At 51.7% G+C, this 21,153-nt stretch overlaps 1 protein-coding gene and 1 long non-coding RNA gene across 2 annotated transcripts in view; one reads left to right on the top strand and one right to left on the bottom strand.

The window, feature by feature from the left end:
* Positions 1 to 8,487: 8,487 nt before the first annotated feature.
* SOX9 (SRY-box transcription factor 9) lies at positions 8,488 to 13,050 on the bottom strand. Its single transcript, XM_016143630.2, has 3 exons — positions 12,492 to 13,050; positions 11,286 to 11,539; positions 8,488 to 10,734 (listed from the first exon to the last, which is right to left on the bottom strand). Exons 1-3 carry the CDS (start codon positions 12,920 to 12,922, stop codon positions 9,890 to 9,892), a joined length of 1,530 nt encoding a protein of 509 aa, XP_015999116.2. The 5' UTR covers positions 12,923 to 13,050; the 3' UTR covers positions 8,488 to 9,889.
* Positions 13,051 to 13,513: 463 nt separating this feature from the next.
* Positions 13,514 to 21,153, top strand: part of LOC107510274 — a 71,902-nt gene continuing 64,262 nt past the window's right edge. Inside the window, exon 1 of the long non-coding RNA XR_004951492.1 lies at positions 13,514 to 13,550. This is a non-coding gene — a long non-coding RNA (uncharacterized LOC107510274). The remainder of the gene's footprint in view (positions 13,551 to 21,153) is intronic.

Raw genomic sequence — 21,153 nt, 5'->3', positions numbered from 1 at the left:
GGTGTCGCAGGACGGACGCCCTTTGGAAAACAGCTCGGAAGGTCCTTCCAAGGCTGAATGTTTATCTGTTCTATGACCCAGAAATAACATTTCTAGGTATTTTCCCAAGAGCGATTTAGAGCAGCTTTATTCACAATAGTTCCAAATGAGAAAAAAAAAAAGAAAAGAAAAATCCAAATGTCCCTCAGCAGGAAGATAGATAAATACATCAGTGGATCTTTATATGAGAGAATACTACCCAGCAAGAGAAGAGCATAAACCCCTGATACGTGCAGCTTTGATGATTTCATGAAAATCATGTTGAACGAAAGAAGCCAGCTGGAAATAAATGGGTGCCTATCGTACAATTCCATTCATAAGAAGCTCAAGAACAAGCAAATCTAATGCGTAGTGATAGAAACCAGACCAGTGGCTGTCTCTGGGAGGTGGGAGCCGACTGGAAGAGGGAATGAGGACACCTTCTGGGACGATGGTGATGTTCTCTATTCGATCGCTCAGACGTATGTACGCCTTTATCAAAAGTCACAGAGGGATGCATGTGAGATCTCTGCACCTCGCTGTAGGCAAGTTTTACCGTTTTTATTTTTACCTCGATGAAGCGAGGGGTGGGGCAGAGTCAGGAATAAGAAAGGAAGTCCATGGAGGGTGCTCTCTGGACAGTCGTTGCTGTGGCGTGGTGCTCATGCCCTCCTCACTGGGGGGGCGCGCTGGCGTTATCCACTAACCCCACGTTGAGCCAATGAGGCTTTCAAAGAGTCTGCTCACGAAGCTTTGCAATGAGTTCCTACAGTAAAGAAATACAGAGAGCGGGTACCTAGCTCAAACGTCCAGGGAACTTGTGTTGAACGTAAGGGGTGGTGACCTCTCTTCGGTGAGCGATGTGTTTCCAGCAACTCGGTGTGGTCTTTGGGAGGTAGAGCAAGCCCGGGGTCATCGCGGTCCCGTTTAGCAAGGTCGCCTGCAGGGGCAGGGGGACCTCGCAGAAAGAGGCTGGGCGTGGCCTGAGCATGCTCAGCAGTGGGGTAGGAGGTGGAAACTACCAGTCTGAAGAGTGATACACCGACCCGAGTCAAGACAGCTGCACAGTTGGGGAGTTAGGAACGTGTCCCCAGGAAAAAGAGTCTCCCTGATCAAGTGCCTGGCCCACCACCTACCAGGACTCAACAGTGAGATGCCATCCAGATAAACGAGCCTTTCATTTCCCTCCCCTCTCCTTTCCTGTTTGTCCCGCCTCCTCCGACTCTGCTGGGCAGACAGAAAACAGCAGCTAGCTAGTGGGAAGGAGGTGACCAGGGACCATGCAGAGGAACCTTCTTCTCCACTAAGGTTTTCATCCTGAACTAAGCATGAGTTGAAGAGGGAAGAAGATTTCATATTAACCCGCTTTGGTTATTTCCTAGGATGGGACATTTCGGTTACAGGAATGAGGCGTTTAGAAATGTTTTAATTTTATAACCAGAGGACTTTTTATTTTCTGAGAATGTTGGGAAAAGTCACATTCTCATTCCCCCACGTGGCAGTCACACCCCCCAATGATCACTCGGGGCCCAGAGAAGATCCCAGCTCCTGAATAAAGTCTAAAGAGACAGTCAAGGCAAAATAAAGCTGCGTTTGATCACAATCCACGTATTGTGTTTATTTTGCATTGTAGGTTAATCCACATACACATTCGAATGCCCTCCAAGCAGTTCCAACTACATTCCTATATGCCACAATTTGTTAAATGGCAACACCTCTCACCTTGTCACCAGAGGTCACCCTTGACCCCATCTCCTGGGTCCACGACCCACCAGCTCTTAAATTTTGCCACGTCTACTCCTAGAATCTCATAGCCACGCCCTTGAAGAGACGCCTAAGAGATCTCCCGATGCCCGGATTTGGGCAGCAAAGTCAAAAAGCTGGGCTGGCGTAGGGGGAATCAAGCTCTGGTCATTCTCCTGGTTAAATCCTTTCTAAACTTCCCCATGATTCCCCCATCGCCTGTCTCTCAACATATCCCTCGCCACTTACCTACCCTTTTCGAGTCCTGGGCACATGGAGCCAACTTGTAGGCACCCCTAACTGAGAACCTCTTCCATCTCTCCAATTGTCTTGCATAGTCCCTTCTCTGTTGCTGAGACGTCTTCCCTCAGTGAGCCCACTGGCCCTGCCTCCGGAAGGCTCTGTCTGCCTTTCCATGTTCTGCGTGTCTATAGCATTCCATGCTCCCCTCTAACTCAACGCTCAGTGCTATTGTTGGTTTAGTTACTTCCATCTTTTTTTTTCTTGTGAGCTCCTTCTTTTATTAGTTTCGGAGGTCTGCCTGCAATAGTGAACGCTCACCAAATGTTCACTTAATTGGTTATTTAATTATAGCGTATCTGATAACTTTTTGCCTTGAAACCCCTAATACTCAATTCCCGCCTGAGGATCTAGGGGAATAAAAGCAGCCTAATAGATTCATGAATTCATCAATAGCTATGGCGCTGGCGATAAGTTGGGAATAAGACGAAGTTCAAAGCCTTAGTCGGAAGGAACAGACGCATAAATAACACAGGTAATGTCAGGAAGCGATGGTTGATGTGCATGTGACTGGGGTGACGGCAGTGTGGACCAGTCTAGGATGGTCAAGTAAGGTTGACCTTGGAGGAGGTGATGTCTGAGCTGAGAACTGCAAGACAGAAAAGAGACAACAGGGAAAGGTCTGATGAAAAGGTGCTCTAGGCCAAGGGAGCAGCAATTGCAAAGGCCCTTAAATGGCAAAGAGCTTGACAGATTTAAGAAAGAGAAAGAAGGCAGAGGGAATAAGGCGGATAATTGCAAGAGACAAGGTCACAGACACAGGCAAGGGCTGGATTGTGTAGGGAAAGGGTGAGCAAACCTTTTCTGTAAGGACCGGCGAGTAAGTATTTTAGGCTTTGCAGGCCATCATCTCTGTTCTAACTACTCCATTCCGCCGGCATGGCGGGGAAGCAGCGTACATGATGTGTAAGGTAATGGGCATGACTGCATTTCGATAAAAATTTGTTTATAACGATAGGTGATGGTCCGGATTTGGTCCATAGGTGATGGTTGCAAACCCCTGGAGTAGGGCATTGCATCCTTGGTAAAGAATTTGGATTCCATTCCAAGTGAACAGGTGCACCTTGGAAGATGTGGAATAAGATGGTGATGTGTGTGTGTGTGTCGGGGGGGGGGGGTGGGTGGGTCATATGGTCAGATTTTGCGTTAAAACGTGTTTCCTGTAGCATAATATACAACATAAGAATGTGTTCTTCCTTCCCCATTATAAGCTCTATTTCGTATTCTCTTTGGAAAACCGAGGACTCAAGCGGGTTGGGGCCTGGGGGAGGCAGCTAGTGGAGTGAGGATCAGAGGTAGTTGCCTATACCGGGTTCTAGTTTACATGACCTTAGGTTAATGGCTTAATTTCTCTGAGCCTCAGTTTCCTTCTTAAATAAAACTGTAAGAATAACACCTGTCTCCGTGGGTTATTAAATGGATTAAATGAGATCATGTATATAAAACATCTGTCACTGTGTCTGGCAAAGTAAGGGCTTGATGATGTCAGTCCCTTTCCTCCCTTTCATGTATGTCATGCTCCAGTCAAGACAGAGGTAAATGTAAAAGCTGGTAATTAAGCTAAAAAAAAAAAAAATCAATTGCACGATTACACGATAGGTGAGAAATTTCTAACCATAACATAACTGGGTGATTTGGCTATGACAATAATGAATATGATTTTAATTTACATTAAAATTTCTGATCCCAAATTTCTGATTCCGAAAGGGCTGACTCTGTTTGTATTCCATATGAGTCAGACCAAAATTGGAGTCCTAGAAATGATCCTGGGCGCGCTAATTTGAGAGGAATGCTAATAAGTAAAATACATTCAAAAAAGAATGACAAGTTGGGGAAGGGTTTGAAGACCATGTCAGGTGTACAATGCACAAACAGCTGAAGGCCTACCGTTTGGAAGGAAGATGAGACTCACCTCATACTGGTGTAGAAGGGGGTTACCTCTTCTACCGTAGGTTGGAAGCCACAGAGATAAGATTTTTCTGTAATCATAGATCTCTGCGACAGAAGTGAGTTCCCAATTAATGTAAGCATTCTAGAAAAGACTAAGGAGCTACAACGGCTGAGATGTTGTGTAAAGGATTTTTGCAATGAGAACACAAACTGAAAGACCTCCCTACCTTCCAAATTTCCGATTCCATAAACCCGGGGGTGCATTAATCAAATCTCTGGAGATCAAGGGACCCTCTTGGACACCTGGGCTTAGGTCTTTCTCTGGAGGTCCCTGGTGGAAAGGGTTTTGTGAGATACACAAATCATGTTTCATCAAGAGGAAGAGGGAGGGAAAGAGGCTGTTATTGCAGTAGGAAGAGGGAATGGCTAGGGTGAAAACGCAGCGGGTTACTCATATGTAAATTGGATCAGAGTAGATTTCACGTCACTGAAAAATGGATGGAGCTTAGGAGAGAATAAAAGAAGTCAGGAAGTTCTCACCATAATCGTTTCCGAACCTGACCACTACTCTCTTCCTCTGCCCTCTTAGACGAGGCCACTGTCACTTCTCACCTGGATGACTTCAACAGCCTTCCAACTGGCCTTAATCAGTTGGATTTTTTTTTTCATGGCAGGTAAATAAAGAAATATCAAGGAAGAATATGCGTTTTTTCTCGACTTCTCTACCCTAAAGTGTAAGCCCCGTGAGGGCAGGCCTACGTCTCTTATTCACTGTTGAATCCTCACCCACAGGAGATGCTCCACGAATGATCATGGGAAGAACGAGGAGCAGAAGTCTTCCTCAGGTGGAAAATGGCAGCACGAAATCATGGTATTCGGACCAAGTTCAATGTAAACTGAAATGTCAAGACCTGTGCCTAGCAGTTGCTTCAAGGTAAAGTACATATTACCCGAATTTTACCTGGTGGTTTTGAACGAATGCAAATCCCACCTCACTGCCTGCCCCATGTCGTATTCAGTCTAAACATGATTCTTCTTCGGATATCCAGGGTTTTAAAAAGAGTTCTAGTCTGAGAGCTCAGTTAGGGCCCAGCAAACTTTTTTCGGCTGCCAGGGGCAATGGGAGACCCTAAGAAAATGCAGGCGAGACGTGGCATACGACGGGCAAAAAAGAAATGAGTGGAAAAAGGAAGTAAAGAAATGAGGTAGGAGAGGTAATGAACATCTCATGTGGGCTTTGCTTCCCTGAACCGCTATTAAGCCCATGAGACAGTATCTTTTGAGAAATAAAATTCATTTGTGTCTCAGAGGGGTAAGGAGATTATGTAAGGTCAAGTGGTAGAAATCGTGGTAGAGATTCCTGATAATGTACTCTGTGATGTTGCCATCAGGTCCACGGATATGATGAGAGGTTGGTATTTATAAAGCACCTACTAAGTGTCGGACGCTGTTGAGAACAGGAAGAAAAGCATCTTGCTTGCAGCTCTTGGTATCATGGCTTACTGTTCAATAACTATGGCCACAGGCAGACCCGCGTCTGGTTGGGCTTGGAGCTTATCTGTTTTTATTTTGTTTTGTTTTCATTGCTTTTTGTTTGTTTGTTTGTTTGTTTGTTCGTTTGATGAGGGTGTTCTTTAAGAAAAGGAACATAAATTTAAAAGGTATGAGATTAAGTACAAGGCCTAAAGCTTTAGCTTCTTTAGCATTATAAGATGTCCATCTCTGGCTATAGCAACTGTCACCGATTAATTTCAAAAGTGCCACAGTGGTGCCTCAAAAATGTCCATTTTGGAAATCAGGGGAAAGGAAAGCATGGGGTGGAGGGGAGGTGGGAAAGTCAAACACAGCTCACACTAGTCCGTAAGTGCCATTTTAATAACAGCCCAAAAGATTGGCTCGAAGTGAGTTTTTAAATTCTCCTTTGTTAAAATAGAAAAAAAAAAATTATTTTGAGTGCAAATAAACAAACAACCCTGAATGTGAACACAAGCCTCCTCTGGTCCGGAGGACTCTTTCCTGGGTTTCTAAGACGTTGTCAGGGCAATAAGCTCTGCGTTTCTGGATTTAGACTAAAAATTCCTCTAAAATATGTTTTAATCTGGTGATGCTGATTTTTGACAAGACCTGGTAGATGGGGATGAGTGAATTCAGAGGCATGCACTCTCTCTCTCCCTCTCTGCCGCCTCTTGTATTTTCCTGTGTGTCAGAACCATTTGGGGAACTTGTGAAAACCCCAAACATTTACCTTTTATTCCCAAGCAGTAGGAACCCTGTCCAGATCAGGAAACTCAGAGCCAGTCCATTCTCAGACTACCCCTTGTTAAAAAAACTGCTCTGATAACAAGCCTATTACATGAGGGAGGGACGATAAACATTCTCGACAGAAAGAGAAACTGAGGCATAGGGAAGTAAGCGGTTTGCTCGAGGTCGCCTATGCAAGTTCATGTTTTGACAAAATATTCTGGCTCTAAGAAGCCCTGCCGAGGGCCACATACTGAGGAACGGAGCGTATTTCTAGCAGTAGACAGAACGATGTAGCAAACACTGTGGATCCGGTAGGTAAAGGGTTGCTCATGGCGGGGTGGTGTGTGTTGATTTTAATACACAAAGGGATACGGCGAATAAGGGTAGACAAGAATTTGACATCACAGAGACTGTTCCAAAGGACTTTGTGAGCGTTGGCAAGGGGGGTAACACAGAGATTTTGTAAGAGTGGAGGGTAGACTCTGGGCCTGAGTGAATCGAATGCTGTGGCACCAACAAGCAGCGGAGTCTGACGCCAGAGGTGGGGTGGGGGGCGGGGAGGTGTCACAGGCCCTCAGCAGATGCGTGTTGAAGGAATTTGCCAAGGAGGCCCAGGGCTAATAGTGCCTCGATTTGATAACTAGCATTTTCCTGGTTGTCATGCTCCTGGCGTGGGACGCAAGCCAGCAGCCCAATAAGCGAAAACAGACAATGTGAGGGAAGACCAGAGAGTCTGGATGCTGGTGACAAGGGTCAGAGACTGCGGGCCCAGCAGTTAGACCAGTGAGAGGTGAGAGAGACCTGACTCCCTGGAGACACTACTCCCATCAGCTGGGGTGGGGGCGGGGTGTCTCTGTGTGGGGGTGGGAAGGAAGGAGTGATTTCATCTGTTTAATGAAAAATGACCTGAACGTTTCTCTGATCCTGGAAACTCCCATCTAACTGGGGCCAAGGAAAACAGGATTAGGGCTTATTCCTTCTGCGATGGCTTTGCGTCTTCTCAGGGTGAGTTAAACTGGAGGGAGCAGAAAAAAACATTTCACTCCATGGTCCCTGCAGAGAAACTCTGAACTATTTAAGGGGTTAATCGAACAGATGTCCCTCTGGTCTCCTTTGGACACTGTTTCACTGTGGTTTTCTTTGCCTTTTAAATGGACACTCCGTTTTGGGGGTATGTGTTCACAATAACAGAGAGTTTGCTCTGTTGACGTCAGACAGGCAAGTGGCCCTCTCCTGTGTGTCTCTTGAGAAGCTACTGATTTCAGGTGTGACATTCCCTCTGACTTCCATAACAGAGCAGCTTTTGCCCTAAAGCATGAGGTGACTGAAACCACAACAAGTGTTTTGCCTGCAACTGCTGACATGCAATTCTCTTTGGGACCCACTGTGGTGGCACTTGTCAAGATTCTTCTGCGTAGATTTTTGAGGACATGTCGTCTTCCCAGTGCCGAGTTTAGGACTGCCAAAAGTGCACACCAGAAACAAAAGCAACACATTGATCAGCGTGGAACGATCTCTTTTTTTTGTGCCCAAATTCTTCAGATCATCCTTTTAACAAAAGAAAAAGTCCATAGGGCAGTTTTCTTTTTAATGCAATGTATATTTATTGTAAACAATAATATACAAAAAAAAAAAAAAAAAGAAAAGAAAAAAAGGAAAGGTAAGTTTCACAGAGAGAACAAAAGGTTTGGGGGTAAACAAGGAAACAAACAAAACACAAACACAAACCAAACCTTACCTAAAGACAAAATATGATTTAAATGCCAGGTTTTTTTAAGTTACAGAAATATTTTTTAAAAAGATCTGCTTTTATACAGAAATTGAAAGATGCCATATTATACGAGTGCTTTAAGATTTTATTCTACTGACTTCTAAAACTGTTAATATATCTTTTTTTAAATAAAAAAAAAAAGTTTGCTGTCTTTTTTAAAAAGCAATCCTCAAACTCTCCAGCCACAGAAGTAATTAAGAATTAAGGTCTGTCAGTGGGCCGATCCCCTCCCCCTTTCCTCCCTCTGTCCAAGAGAACATGCAGGGGAATATCCATGACACATGCTTGCATTGTATTGTCAACACGCGCGCGCGCACACACACACACACACACACAAACACACACAAGCACACAAATTTAGGCAGCCCAAAGTTCCGTGGCAGAAAACACTGCAAATGACTCAGTGATATACTACATTTGCAACCTCTCATTTGTACAAAAAAAAAGAGAAACAAGTTTCCAGTTTGTTTTCAACAAAAATAACAAAGAAAAAAAAAAAAAGAACAGACAAAAGGCATTTATACAAATCTAAGACAAGGAATCCAAAGAAACTTGCTTTTAATAATAAAAAAGATTAAAGAGATAAATAAAAAAAAAAAACTGGTTACAGTTAAGAACATAATTTAACAACAGATGACCATAACCTTTTGAGGAAGGCTCCAACAACCTATTTGAATAAGAAGGTAAATTTTAAAAATAATTAAAAAAAAAAGGAAGTTTTGTTTTGTTTGTTTTTTAATTAAAACCTCTCCTTACAAAATAAATAATTTTAGCATGTGGAATGTCCTGAAGGTTAACTGCTGGTGTTCAGAGAGGCACAGGTGACAGTGTAAGTGAGAAGACTCTAGCATCTGTTCGACAAGGGGCCAGGCAAGCAACCAGGGGGCAGTGTGCTGGGGCACGAAGTGACTGCTGAAACATCCCCAAGACGGACAGGACGGCCTGTCTTCCGCTTGCCTCTTGCTTCTTTCTTAAGACTGCAGCGAACAAGCAAACGCGGGAGGAAAGAGCGCAAGTCTTTCTCAGCAGCATGGTTTTAAGGCTCAAGGTGTTTTTTTTTTTTCTCGTTTAAAAAATATATATATGATAAAGCTTACCAAATGCTTCTCTAGACTATCGTGTACTTCCATACTTGCAAAATAAGGCCTTTATTTTTCTAAGGCAGCGCCTCCTTGAATCAGAAAAGCCTGAGGCATTAAGCAAAGCTAACCCCCCAAACTGATCAAATAACACGAATTTGTGTTTTTTTTTCTATGTTAATACAACACACACACTTTTTTTTTCTTTTTTTTCTTTTTTCTTTTTTTTTTTTTGGTAAGAGAAAGCAAATCTGTACAAAAATACTCTGGTTGCAAGAAAAGCTAGGGCACACTGTTCAACTAAGTAGTTTAGCTGTTGGAAAAATAAGAGCATTTAATTTTTATCTAAAAATATGTATAAATCCCCTCAAAATGGTAATGAATCATACACAGTACATACTAAAAATATTTAAAATAGAGAATATTCCTCACAGAGGACTCTTTTCTTTAATTACTGCTAAAAAATAATTACAAAGTCCAAACAGGCAGAGAGATTGGGCAAACTGGTCACGCGACTCTCCATCGTCCTCCACGCTTGCTTTGAAAAACGTTTTCAAGTCCAGTTTGTCCATTTTGCTGGTCCACTTAGCCAAGAGCCGCCTGGCCACTGACTGATTTGCAACAAGGTGGTCATGCGTTTGGAAAGCTAATGTTTCTGTGTTTCTGCGTCGGAATCTAGGTACGAATTGCCTTTAGCTTAAATGTCTTTAAGAAATAAGAAAAAAAAAAAACATAAAACAAAACAAAACAAAACAAAAATGTCCAAAGGAAATTCTGGTTCTTTCTTTCTTCGGTTATTTTTATGATCATCACGCCAATCGTCGCCCTTTGCCGAAGGGACTCCTCAAGGTCTGGTGAGCTGTGTGTAGACGGGCTGTTCCCAGTGCTGGGGGCTGTGGGTCTGCGGGATGGACGGCACCCCGGAGGTGTCGGCGATGGGGGTGTACATGGGCCGCTGCGCCGGGTTCATGTAGGTGAAGGTGGAGTAGAGGCCGGAGCCCTGGCCGGCGGCGTGGCTGTAGTAGGAGCCGGAGTTCTGGTGGTCAGTGTACTCGTACTGCGAGCGCGTGATGGGCGGGTAGGAGGGGCTGTAGTGCGGGAGGCTGAAGGGGCTGTAGGCGATCTGCTGCGGCGAGTGCTGCTGCTCGCTGTAGTGGCTGGGGCTCAGCTGCTCCGTCTTGATGTGCGTTCGCTGGGACTGGCCCGGCTCGCTGCTCAGCGTGGTCAGCGTGTGCGCCGGCGGCTGCTGCGGGGGCGCGGGCGGCGGCTGCTGCTGCGGGGGCGCCGGCGGCTGCGGCGGCGCCTGCGGGGCCTGCGGGGCCTGCGGGGGCTGCTGCGGGGGCGGCGGCGGCGCCTGCTGCTTGGACATCCACACGTGGCCCGCGCCCGCGGGGCTCGCCGCCGTGCTGCTGATGCCGTAGCTGCCGGTGTAGGTGACCTGGACGTGCGTGGCCGGCACCCCTGGGTGGCCATTGGGTGGCAGGTACTGGTCAAATTCATTGACGTCGAAGGTCTCGATGTTGGAGATGACGTCGCTGCTCAGCTCGCCGATGTCCACGTCACGGAAGTCGATGGGGGGCTGTCGGCCCCCCTCGGGCAGGGGGCGCCCCTCTCGCTTCAGGTCAGCCTTACCCGGCTGCACGTCGGTTTTGGGGGTGGTGGGTGGCGTCGGGGGGCCCTGGGATTGGCCTGCAGGCGATAAAAGAGGAAGAAGCACAGGAAAATCAACAAAGGCCGTGCAAAGGCCCCAGGCCTGGGAACCCTCATGAGACCGTTCCCCCCTGCTAGAGCGTCACGAGGCGCTCCTCCGCCAAGGAAGCGCTCAGCAGGTCGATGACACCCCCAGTGGGGAACCCGCCGGTGCACACTGGGCAGTCTCCTTTTATCGGGGAGCATCTGAGCACCGGGAGGTCCAGAGGACCAGACCTCTACTTGTGGGGAGCCCTGTGCGTGCTCTCGGGGCAGGGGAGCGAGGCCAAGAAGGGAGACGCCCTGTAAACCTGTAAAGGTATTTTACCTGCAATAAATATTAATCTGCTCAGGAGGCAGGGATTGAGAGGGCAGTGTGCGTGTGCATGTGTGTGGTGTGCGCGCGCACACACACATTTAGGGGTTTCGTGGAGGATTAAGCGCAGGGGGTGGTGTTTCCCTCTTTGGGGAGCGCAAAGTCCCTAAGCAGAGCCTACCAGGCGCAGGCCTGGGCGTGTGCCAGGCGGCCCGCGGGCCGAGGGGGGACTCACCAGAGTGCTCGCCCGGGGAGTGCACCTCGCTCATGCCGGAGGACGAGTGCGGCGAGTCGGCCTGCAGCGCCTTGAAGATGGCGTTGGGCGAGATGTGCGTCTGCTCCGCGGCCTCCTCGGCCTCCGCCTGCCCGTTCTTCACCGACTTCCTCCGCCGCGGCTGGTACTTGTAATCCGGGTGGTCCTTCTTGTGCTGCACGCGCAGCCGCTCCGCCTCCTCCACGAAGGGGCGCTTCTCGCTCTCGTTCAGCAGTCTGGGGGCGGAAGGGGGGGCAAGGGGGGGAGAGAGAGAAAGGGGAGCGGGTCTGTGAAATTCGCAGAGCTGTCAGGGCGGCGGGTGGGGTAGGTGACCCCGTTCTCTTTGTGCTGCACGCGCAACCCCTCTTCTCCCTCCCCCCCGCCCCCCGCCACGTCCCGCTGTCCAGCCGCAGAGGCAGCTCACAACTTTTCTTAAAAAAAAAGAAAAAGAAAGAGAAAAAAAGAAATCTCGGTTCACTCCGCGCCCCGCTTTCTCCCCCTTTCTTCCTTTTTGGGAACCCTGCAGATAAAAAACAGCTCCCCACTGCTCCCGCTCTAACTGCCGCGGCTACCGCGGTTATCGCCCCGCTCCCTCCTCCCGCCCCCAGCCCCCTTTAAAAACTTTTGCATCTGCTGCAAGGAGCTCCTCCTGCACCCCCCCCCGCGCCTCCCCCGCCCGCAACACTGCGCCCACCTATTTCCAGCAACCGCCCTCCTCCCCTCCTCTGCCAGCCGCGGGGGCGCCTCCAGCCTCGGGGTCTCCCACCCAGGCTCCGAGCCGCCGCCGCGGGTGTCGGGCTGCACGAGAGCGCGCAGTTCGAGAGAGGGGGAGGCGCACCTTACTTCCCATGCGAGCCCTCTCTCGGGATTGAACTTCGCAGCAAGGGGAGACCGTGCCCGCAGCTGCCTCCCACCGCGTGTGCTACGAGTCATCTTCCACGCTCTGGCCGGCTCCTTCCTCCTTCGCCTAGCTCCCCCCCCCCGCCCCCCACCCCCAAACCTTTCTTTCAGCAACCCAAGAACTTTGTCAAACTCGGAGCCAAGTTCCACCTCGTCCCCACCCCACCCCCTCTGCGGCCCCACCCCGCCTGCTCCCCGACCACGACCTACCCCCTGCTGGGAGGCGGGGCGCGCGCCGAGGCCGGCGCCCCCGCCGCCCGAGGAGCCCACCCTGCCGCGCGGCCCTACCTCCAGAGCTTGCCGAGGGTCTTGCTGAGCTCGGCGTTGTGCAGGTGCGGGTACTGGTCCGCCAGCTTCCTGCGCGCCGCCTGCGCCCACACCATGAAGGCGTTCATGGGCCGCTTGACGTGCGGCTTGTTCTTGCTCGACCCGTTGACGCGCACCGGCATGGGCACCAGCGTCCAGTCGTAGCCCTTCAGCACCTGGCTGACCGCCTCGCGGATGCACACGGGGAACTTGTCCTCCTCGCTCTCCTTCTTCAGGTCCGGCTCGCCCTTGGGGAACGTGTTCTCCTGGGGCCGCGTGTTCTCGGTGTCCGAGCCGGAGCCCGAAGGGCAGGGCGAGCCAGCCGAGTCCTCGGACATGGTGGGGCTGGGGGCGCCGGACAGGCCCTTCTCCTGCTCGTCGGTCATTTTCATGAAGGGGTCCAGGAGATTCATACGCGGGCCCGGGACTGGGGGCGGGTGGCCGGGAAAGGCGAGAAGCCGCGGCGGCTCGGGGACTCGAGGCGCGGGCTCCTCTCCCCTCGGCTGCCGGACGCGGAGCGAGCGGCTCCCGGGGAACCTGGCGCGTCACCCGGCTGCGGCGGTGAGCACTTAGGAAGGCGCGGGGTGGCCAGCCCGCAGCTGCCCGCTCCACGTGGGGGAGGGCAAACTGGAGAGGAGAAGGAGGAGGAGAAGAAAGAGCTAAAGCGGGGGCGTTCGCACCCCTTCTCTTCTCCTCCCGCAAAAGAAAAGTTCCTGGGGGCGAAACTGGAAAAGTCGCGGCGCCACTGGAGTTCGCAGTCAGTTTCAAGCTCCGCTCTCCGCTCTCAGACTCTCGGCTCAGCGGCTCTTTAATAAATACTCCCCCTCACCTTAGAGACGTCCGACCAATCAGAGCGCGGCATTTCAGGGGCTGGCAGGCAGCTGATTGGCTCGGATTTGGAGAGGGGGGCCGAGGACGGTGGCACGCGGCTGATGACGCGAGCGGAGGGGAGGAGCCGGGCTCGGAGCGCTGCCGCTGGTCTCGCGGCGGGGGAGGGGGCTGTGCTTCGGGGAAGGCGGGGGACCAGGGACATCCAAGTGTGTAAGTTTGTCGTACTCTCGTAATGTCAGAATTTTGGTGCCGTCTCCGCGCGAATCTTTGCGTGCGTGCGTGTGTGTGTGTGTGTGCGCGCGCGCGTGCGTGTGCGTCTAGACTAGGATCTACCCCCACCCCCAAACATTTCTTTTCACTGCTTTCTCGGAGGTACCGGGGACTGAGCTGGAGTTTGCAGTGTTGGAAAAGCAGTTGCTCCCTGGAGCGCGAGGCCGCGTTTACGCGCCTGGAGCCTGCCTCCTTCGAAAGTGCTTAGAAATGGGCTTCTAAAGCAAATGTTTTGGTGACTCCACGCCCGCTGTTCCTCTGTAATAATCCATATAAATAGATGAACGTGCTCTGGTTCGCCGGGGCTGGCGCGGCTGGTCGGGATTCTGCAGCGCCCTTGCAAAGAGAATCAATGAAAACCAAAGTTGAGTCCCTGGCCGCGGCGGCGACGCCGTCGCCCGGTCCCGCTCTCGCGGAGCCTTCCCGAGCCACGCCGCCCTTGAACTCTGACAAGTCCTTCGCCAGCCCCTCCAAGCCCCCACCCCACCGGCGAGTCTCAGTGACAGGGCAACTGCGTTGACGTTCTGCCCTTCGCCTCCCCGGCCGACTCAAAACGTCAGCACAGTGGCCCCGGGAAAGAGTTTTACGAACTACCCTGGCTGTGAGAGATCGAACCTCGCGAATGTGGCGGTGCCGAGCCCCAGAGTCTGAGGCCGGCCATTCGGTTCGTAAAAGGCCGAACAAATGGGCACAGCCATAGACGAAGCAGCGTCGGTTGGCGGGGGTCGCTCTGCTCGCCCGCTTTCTCCCTCCTTGACAAACAGCTAAAGGGACGAGAGCCTGTCGTCCGGACTAATTCGGTCCTTTCGTGACTATAAGACATTTGGGAGTTCTGGGAGGAGAGGCGGGGGTGTCTCTGGTGTATTTCAAGTGGGATCGGAGCACAACCTTTGTGTTTACACGAATGCTTAGGGTCTGGTTGGGTATCTATACTAGGCGAAGAAGAAAAACCTTAGTCGCTTGCGGGTACCATGTCTTCAGAGTCACAAATAAACGCACGACTGTGAAAAAAAATTTTTTAGTTTTCAGCTCCCCCCTTCCTGGCTCTCGAAAAAGTTTCCTGGATTTAAATGATTGTTATTATGACTTTGCCTGCATCATATCAAAGACTTGTTTATTTCTAATTTGCAAATTGTGGACACTTCGACAAGATTCAAGATTGTTTTCCTTGAAGAATTTTTGAAAATCTCGTTTTCCCTGGTTTTCTTCCAAAGAAATCTACGTAGCCTATAGGAAACAGAATTCTTCCAAAGGTAGTAATTTGCAACCCTGTAAAATAGTATTTTTTTTTTCATCAAATGTAATTCACAGTGGATGCCTCTGGTACCTTATAGTTTGTTTCCGTGTTTAAGAGACTTTCATACAATCGTTTTGTATTCGTGTTCCCATGAATATGCTCAGAAAGTATAAAAACAACTTTGTCTTTTTGAGGGGAGAAAAAATCCTGCGTAGTATGGGCTGGTTTCTGTGTCCTCAGGAGGGGACATTTGTGGAGTGTAACTGTGTTATTCACAGACACCTGACCCAGGAGGAGAATCAGAGATGAGAACTCGGGGCAGAAGTTTTAACCAGGGAGTCTGCATGTAGCTGCATTTGTTGTAATTCTCGAATTTACTGGCATAAAGGCAGTGAAGATGACTGACTTTCAGATATTTGGAACTATTTCACTAAATATTTGTCAAGATAAATATGTACACATGTAAATATGTTTTAATACAATTATGCAATAGGAGATAATACGTAGCATTTTAAATCACAAGCTACGGCGCTTTATTCATTTTCTGTTCTTTCGATGCAAACAATTTATACTCTTGTATCTTTTTGAAAACTTATGATAAACAATTCAGTTGACTTAAAAAAAATGGACTGCAATTTTCAGCTACATCCAGAGGGGGCGCCAAAAGCCCAGAAACTGTCTAACTCACAGAAACTGCAAGAAAATTTTCATGGTGGTGGTGGGGGGTGGTATGTTCCACTCAGTCAGAACTGCAAAACTGCCGAGAGTTATCTCTGCAGAAATTCCTACACGGTATTTCCTCCCGTGTGGATCCACCTCTGGGCAGCCCAGTTAGGGGACCTGGGAGGTGTGTGTCTATAGGGGACGAGGCAGAGAAAAAGAACTTTCTAGATCTCTGGCGTTTCTACTCTGCACAGAACTTGGGGACCGAGGCCACGAGAAGGACCCCCTCCCCACGACCTCCCCGGTGCCAAGCGTTGCCCTCTGCTTGACATGCCGGCACCAGGCCGAGTCTGACGCGTGGGCACCTGGATTAGCCAGCCGGGAGGTCCCGCCTTTCTTCGGGGGGCCTGGGTGCCAGCTGCCCCACCCCCATTCAGGGGTCGGTTCGGTCTGGCATGACTTTTCTGGGTCATCCTGAGCTCTCCTCTCTGCCCCGGGAAGACGCTCGCAGTCCTCAGTCCTCGACCTGAGGACCCGAGTCAGGAAGAGCCAGAGGGAAATAAACCCGTCCCCAACGATGAGCTTACAGATCGGGAAACTGAGGCTCTTGGCTCAGCTTTAGCCGGAGTATTCTGCCAAAAGCTAAAGGCGCCTTTCCCGCAGTGTGGTGGGGCTGAGGGAGGGAAGGGGCGCTGGTCAAGAAAACGGGCGGGAACCGCCGGCCCCGAGCACGCCCGCGATGTGCTTTCGGTCCGGCTCTTGAGCCAACGCCGCGAGGTCTGACGCCGGCAGCGGAGACGCGGAGGTGCGAGCGGATCCCAAGGGGGACCTCGGGAGGCTGAGGTCTGGGATTCCTTCCCTCTCTCTCAGCGTCACGGCCCGGCGCCGGGCTCAATTCCCCCGGCCTGGGCCGCCAACCTCCTTCCGCGTCTACGCGGGCGCCCAGGCGGGAGCCCAGAGTTGTTGGCGCAGAGCTAGATCCCTCGGGCCGCAGCGCGGTGCAAACGCGCGGTGCCAATGCGCAGTGCGGGGGGCTGGGGAGGGGGGTTCTGTCTCGGGATGGGGGTGGGAGGAGTGGCGGATGGGGTTCCCTTTGCCAAGGGGAATTAAGGACCACGACATTTCTCCCCAAAGTTTCTTAGCAAAAGCCGGGGCCTGCCTAAATCTGTTTCCAGCAAGGATGCACGTCCTAGGAGAGTCTGGTCGGGGTGAGCCGCGGAGTGTCCCAAAGATCTCAGCTCTGGGCAACGTATTCTACAGAGGTGCCCAGAGACGCGGATACCCCTGCTTTTGCCAAGTCCCCAGGGTCCGGTTCCATAAAGGCCCCAACCCCCGGCGGCCTGCGGGTCCCCGCGCCTCGCACTCCCATCGGCTTTCTCCTCGGTGGTGGGCGCTTTTTGAGGGGCGTGGAGCGTGTTTGCACGTAGATTTCCTCGCCAGACGCCAGTCCTCTTTGGAAGGGGCGGCAGGTAAGCCGAGTGCAGGACAGGTGAGGGGCTGGACGGCAGCAGCGAAAGGGAAAAGAGCCAGGTAGCTTCGTAGAGGCGCAAAGAATAGATATTTGACCCGCCAAATAAGGGCGACCTTTGCGCATTGTGCCTGAGGGCGTGCCTGTCCCATCGCAGGCCCGGGGACCGCCTAGAAACACATTCCAGAAACACGGGTGACTCTATATACAATCCTACGTGTCCATTTCTCCCCAAACGGGCTCCCTGCTTAGGGAGACTGTGTCGTGTGTCACTCAGGACTGTAAATGCCGGCGCCCCCTAAAACTGCAGGGCAGGCCAAGAGGGGCTTTTGTTTTCCTCTCTTTTCAGAGAGGAAGAGGGACGAGGTGGACAGGCCGTGTCGGGTGAGGGAGGCCTGAACCAACAATGTGCGCCTTGGCGGGATCGAGGGGCAGCGGAGGCTCTAACCCAGCGGGGCGCTGGGGGGTGGGGGAGGTCGGGGTGGTACGCAGGCTAGGGCCAAAGCCAGAGACAGGACAACTGTCCAGTTGGACTGGTTGGTTATCGGAGGGAGAAAGGACGGATGGGAATTTAGAGTGTGCTTTAAAAAAAAAAAATCCTAACTGTCCCCCAAATATCTGTCTTTCGTCAGGGTATAGGGAGCTGCGGGGTCGTTGGGATTCCTCAAGGCGGCTCTAGAACGGCCTGCGGCAAATTTCTTAGGCCAGGTTGTTGGGTTTTTTCCCCCTTCCTCAATTTTCCTCTTTTAAAAATCTTTCAGGCGTTTTCAGCTGAAGGTCCCTTTGCCTTGCCGACTTAAAAATACGAATAAAACAAGCGCTCAGCGCAGCGGCGCCTCCTCTGCGGCCGCCCGCACCCGGCCGGGGCGCTCGCGTCGGCCCCACCCTGCCCCCGCCCTACCCCCCTCCCCGGCTGGCCCGCCGCAGATGGCGGCGTCGCACCTGCGCCTCCTGCGCCCTGGCGTCGCCGACTGCTCGGACGAGGGAGGGCATGGACAGAGAAGGGCCGAGATGCCCAGGACACTTCTGCGTGGTCCCCCGAGGGGGCGGTGGGCTTTAGAGCCATTGGGACACGTCTCAGCCTAAGGCGACTCTCAAGTGATTATTTTGGATTTTTATCCATCGGGGAGAATGTCTCCATCAAACCACGGAAAGGGAGAAAATCCATTAATATGTAATGCGGAAGTAACTGTCTGAATTAAAGACTATCTCATGTCTTTCTTGAGACCCCTTTCTGTCGCAGCAGGACCTGGGAGGTCCCCGGGGGCACCGCAAATCTCCCCGGGTCCTCGGACCTATCAGGGCCAAACCCGGCGTCCTTTCTGCTTGGAGCTGAGGTCGGCCTCGGGGCGGCGGAGCCAGGAGCTGGGGCAGAAGCGTGCAGCCTGGTCGCCTGCCCTCTGGTCGCCGCAGCCGTGGTGGCAGCCCCTTCGTCCATCCCCGCTCCCTCTGCGCGGCCCCGCCCGGGGAGGGCCAAGGTCATGAGGTCAGCCTCCACCTTTGGAGTTTCCCCAAGAGTGACATCTTGAGGCTGGGGGCTCTGGCCGCGGAGGGCTCTCGGAGCTGTGATGTCACAAAGAACACAGCGGGTAGGCAGCCCGGTGCCCGGTGCCACAGCCCCGGGGCTTCGCGAAGTCGTGGCGGGTACCAGCTGGGCTTCCTGCCTCGTAGCTGTTTGTTTCGGGGTAATTTCTTGGTGCGCACGCGCCGCCGTCTGCGAGTCCGCAAGACAGACAGGCTGTGCTGGAGCCCGGTTCCTTCCTGGGCTTGTTTGAACAGAAAAGGCAGAGGTGCCTCTGGTCCTCTGCCGGCCTCACACGGGCACGTCGGGGACCCGGAGAGGGCACGTGTTCCTTTCCTTCTCTACATCTTCCCCCGAGGCCTTTCCACAGATGGCAAAGATTAAGTGGAGTCTTAGATGCCCTTTCCCTGCACCCCCACCCGCCATTTATTTTTTATTCTTCTTCTTATTTACTTATTCATCCATTCACTTATCTATCTATCTATCTATCTATCTATCTATCTATCTATCTATCTATTTTCGGTGTGAAATTTGGCCTGGTATAGGAGAGGGGAACAGGTTTTCTTGTTCTTCTCCTCCCGTGAGTCATGAAGACAGGGACATCTCAGTGTCCCTGCCACTCTCTGTGGGATGAACTGTGTTTGCATGGGTGGGAAAGGGCAGGCCCCTCTCTCCCGGGGAGCCCTGCTCTGGAACTGGCAGTCCCCACATCCCTTTCCAGGTGGGCTGAAACGCGAGGGAAGGCCAGCAACCTGGACAGGTGTGGACTGACAGGGGCAACAGCTTCCCTCTGGGGCGCCCCTAAAGCCCACAAAACTCTCAGCTTCACGCTGTCTTTTCGGTCTCGTCTGCCTTATCATCCACATGCAAACCGGAGGCAAATAAGCAGCAGTTCCTGGTATAATTTAGGGGCCGGGTCACTATAGAGTCAAGTATCAGGGCATTTAGCCTTCTTCAAAAACCAGGTGCAGTCTGAGAGGGCCCTAGGTGTGGGCGCCTTTCCCTTACACACTCACGGAGACATCCCAAAGGTCGAGATGTTTCCTTCAGGTGTCTGTCTGGTACGAAGGGAAGGCAGGTGGGTGGCCTTGGTTCTGACGCCCGCCACCCAGACATTCACCCACTCCTCCACGGGCCACTGTCCCCCAGGGACCTGGCTCCAGAGTCTCCCAAAGGAGCCCGAGTCCAGCTCCTGTTTGAACTTTGACTATATTAGACCATGAGGCATCATGGACAGCAGACCAGGTGCTTGCAGATCTGGGAGGCGCGGGTGGCAGAGGCTGTGCGGGAGCTGGGTGGGGGTCCATAGGTCTGAGGTCGGCTCTGGGACCCTAGATGATGGAGGCTCCGGAGTTCTGGGCAGAGGAAGTGCATCAGCGTGGACCCAGCTCGTCCTCTCCATCTTCTATCATTCCCGATCATTCTTTCACTTTCCCTCTCTCTCCCAGTTAGCCCAGCATTAATCAAATATCGCTTGAGAGCTTACTATGTGCCCCGCATCCAAAGGGACAAGACTGGATCCTGCCTGTTACTGTCTCCATGTCTGGTATCCATCGGAGTTCAGCCTCTGCCACCCGCCCCCTGCTTTGCCCTCTGGGCTCCCTGTTCTGAGACTTTCTCTCTGCCTCTGCCGCAGATTCCCCTCTTCCTGCTCTGAAAGAACACGTGGTAGCTGCGTCCCGCCCTTGTGGCCCCAAAGCGTGGTTTGGGGAGAAGTGGTCTGGAGCGCCCCTCTGTGCCAGCGGCCTTGCTGCGTCCTACCCCCCCCCCCCCCCAGCAATCCCCTCTCTTATTCTACCCCTCATGGTCCTGGGCCTTTCTTTGCCTGAGCCATCATCTCCCACCCCACTCCACCCCCCCAACCCCCGCCCGTTTCTTGGTCCAAGCCCAGAAATGCCTTGTAGTGTGTGGTACACTTCCCTCTCTCTTTGGGGGACATCTGCCAACCGGCACAGTGGTGATGACAGTTTCCAGATGATTTTCCAGCAGCAAAGAAATCTTCTGGGGGAGGAGAGAGTGGCATTGGCCAAACGCTGAGTGGGCTGAACACTGTGGTTCCGGAAGCCGCCTAGGGAGGTGGAGTTCTGTGGGGCGCCAAGATTTCATTTTCCCCTTTAGATTCTGCCTAAAGCAAAAGTCACTAATTGCTTTTTATTTTCCTGGCATTTAGAGGTTCCCTTGATTCTAACCCTCCTCCAAGAACTTCGGTCTAAAGAAAGCAGGGCTTCAGGGTGATATTGGTGAAGACTGTGCCTTCCAGCCTACCTCGCTGGGCTCAGCTGGGTCTGAGACCCGCCACAGCAGCCTCTGGGTTGGTATCATTAGCCAAGGGGGTGATGCAGTTTAGGCAGAGGATGGAATACAGTGTGGGAGGTCCCCAACATAGGTGCCTTTGCTTCAAATACTCACTTTCTCAGAGCAATGGTGACGTCTCAGAGGTCAAGATGTTTCCCTCGGCAACTAGGAGAAAAGGTGGCATCTGACGGATGGTTGACCCTTCCCCCTTCTGTCCCTGGGCTTCCCTTCTGTCGAGCCAAGCAGGAAGTGGGAGAGCAGTTGCCTTTGAGACTTAATAAAAGATTAGATTCTCCTTTGGTTCTGAAAAAAAAAAACAAAAAAACAAAAAAACCCTAAGCAATGCTTCTTTAAGGGG

The sequence above is a fragment of the Rousettus aegyptiacus genome, unplaced genomic scaffold (genome assembly GCF_014176215.1).
Source record: "Rousettus aegyptiacus isolate mRouAeg1 unplaced genomic scaffold, mRouAeg1.p scaffold_m13_p_6, whole genome shotgun sequence".
In the NCBI taxonomy this organism is placed as follows: Eukaryota; Metazoa; Chordata; class Mammalia; order Chiroptera; family Pteropodidae; genus Rousettus; species Rousettus aegyptiacus.
Note: the sequence above shows the minus strand (reverse complement) of the source record. Positions and strands in the feature narration are given on the sequence as shown.

Excerpts from the sequence above, each read along its gene's own strand:
- SOX9 (XM_016143630.2), bottom strand. The coding sequence starts at position 12,922 with ATGAATCTCCTGGACCCCTTCATGAAAATGACCGACGAGCAGGAGAAG. Across the intron at positions 11,540-12,491 it reads ACCCTCGGCAAGCTCTGGAG|ACTGCTGAACGAGAGCGAGA; the intron begins GTAGGGCCGCGC and ends TTCCGCCCCCAG. Across the intron at positions 10,735-11,285 it reads CTCCCCGGGCGAGCACTCTG|GCCAATCCCAGGGCCCCCCG; the intron begins GTGAGTCCCCCC and ends TATCGCCTGCAG.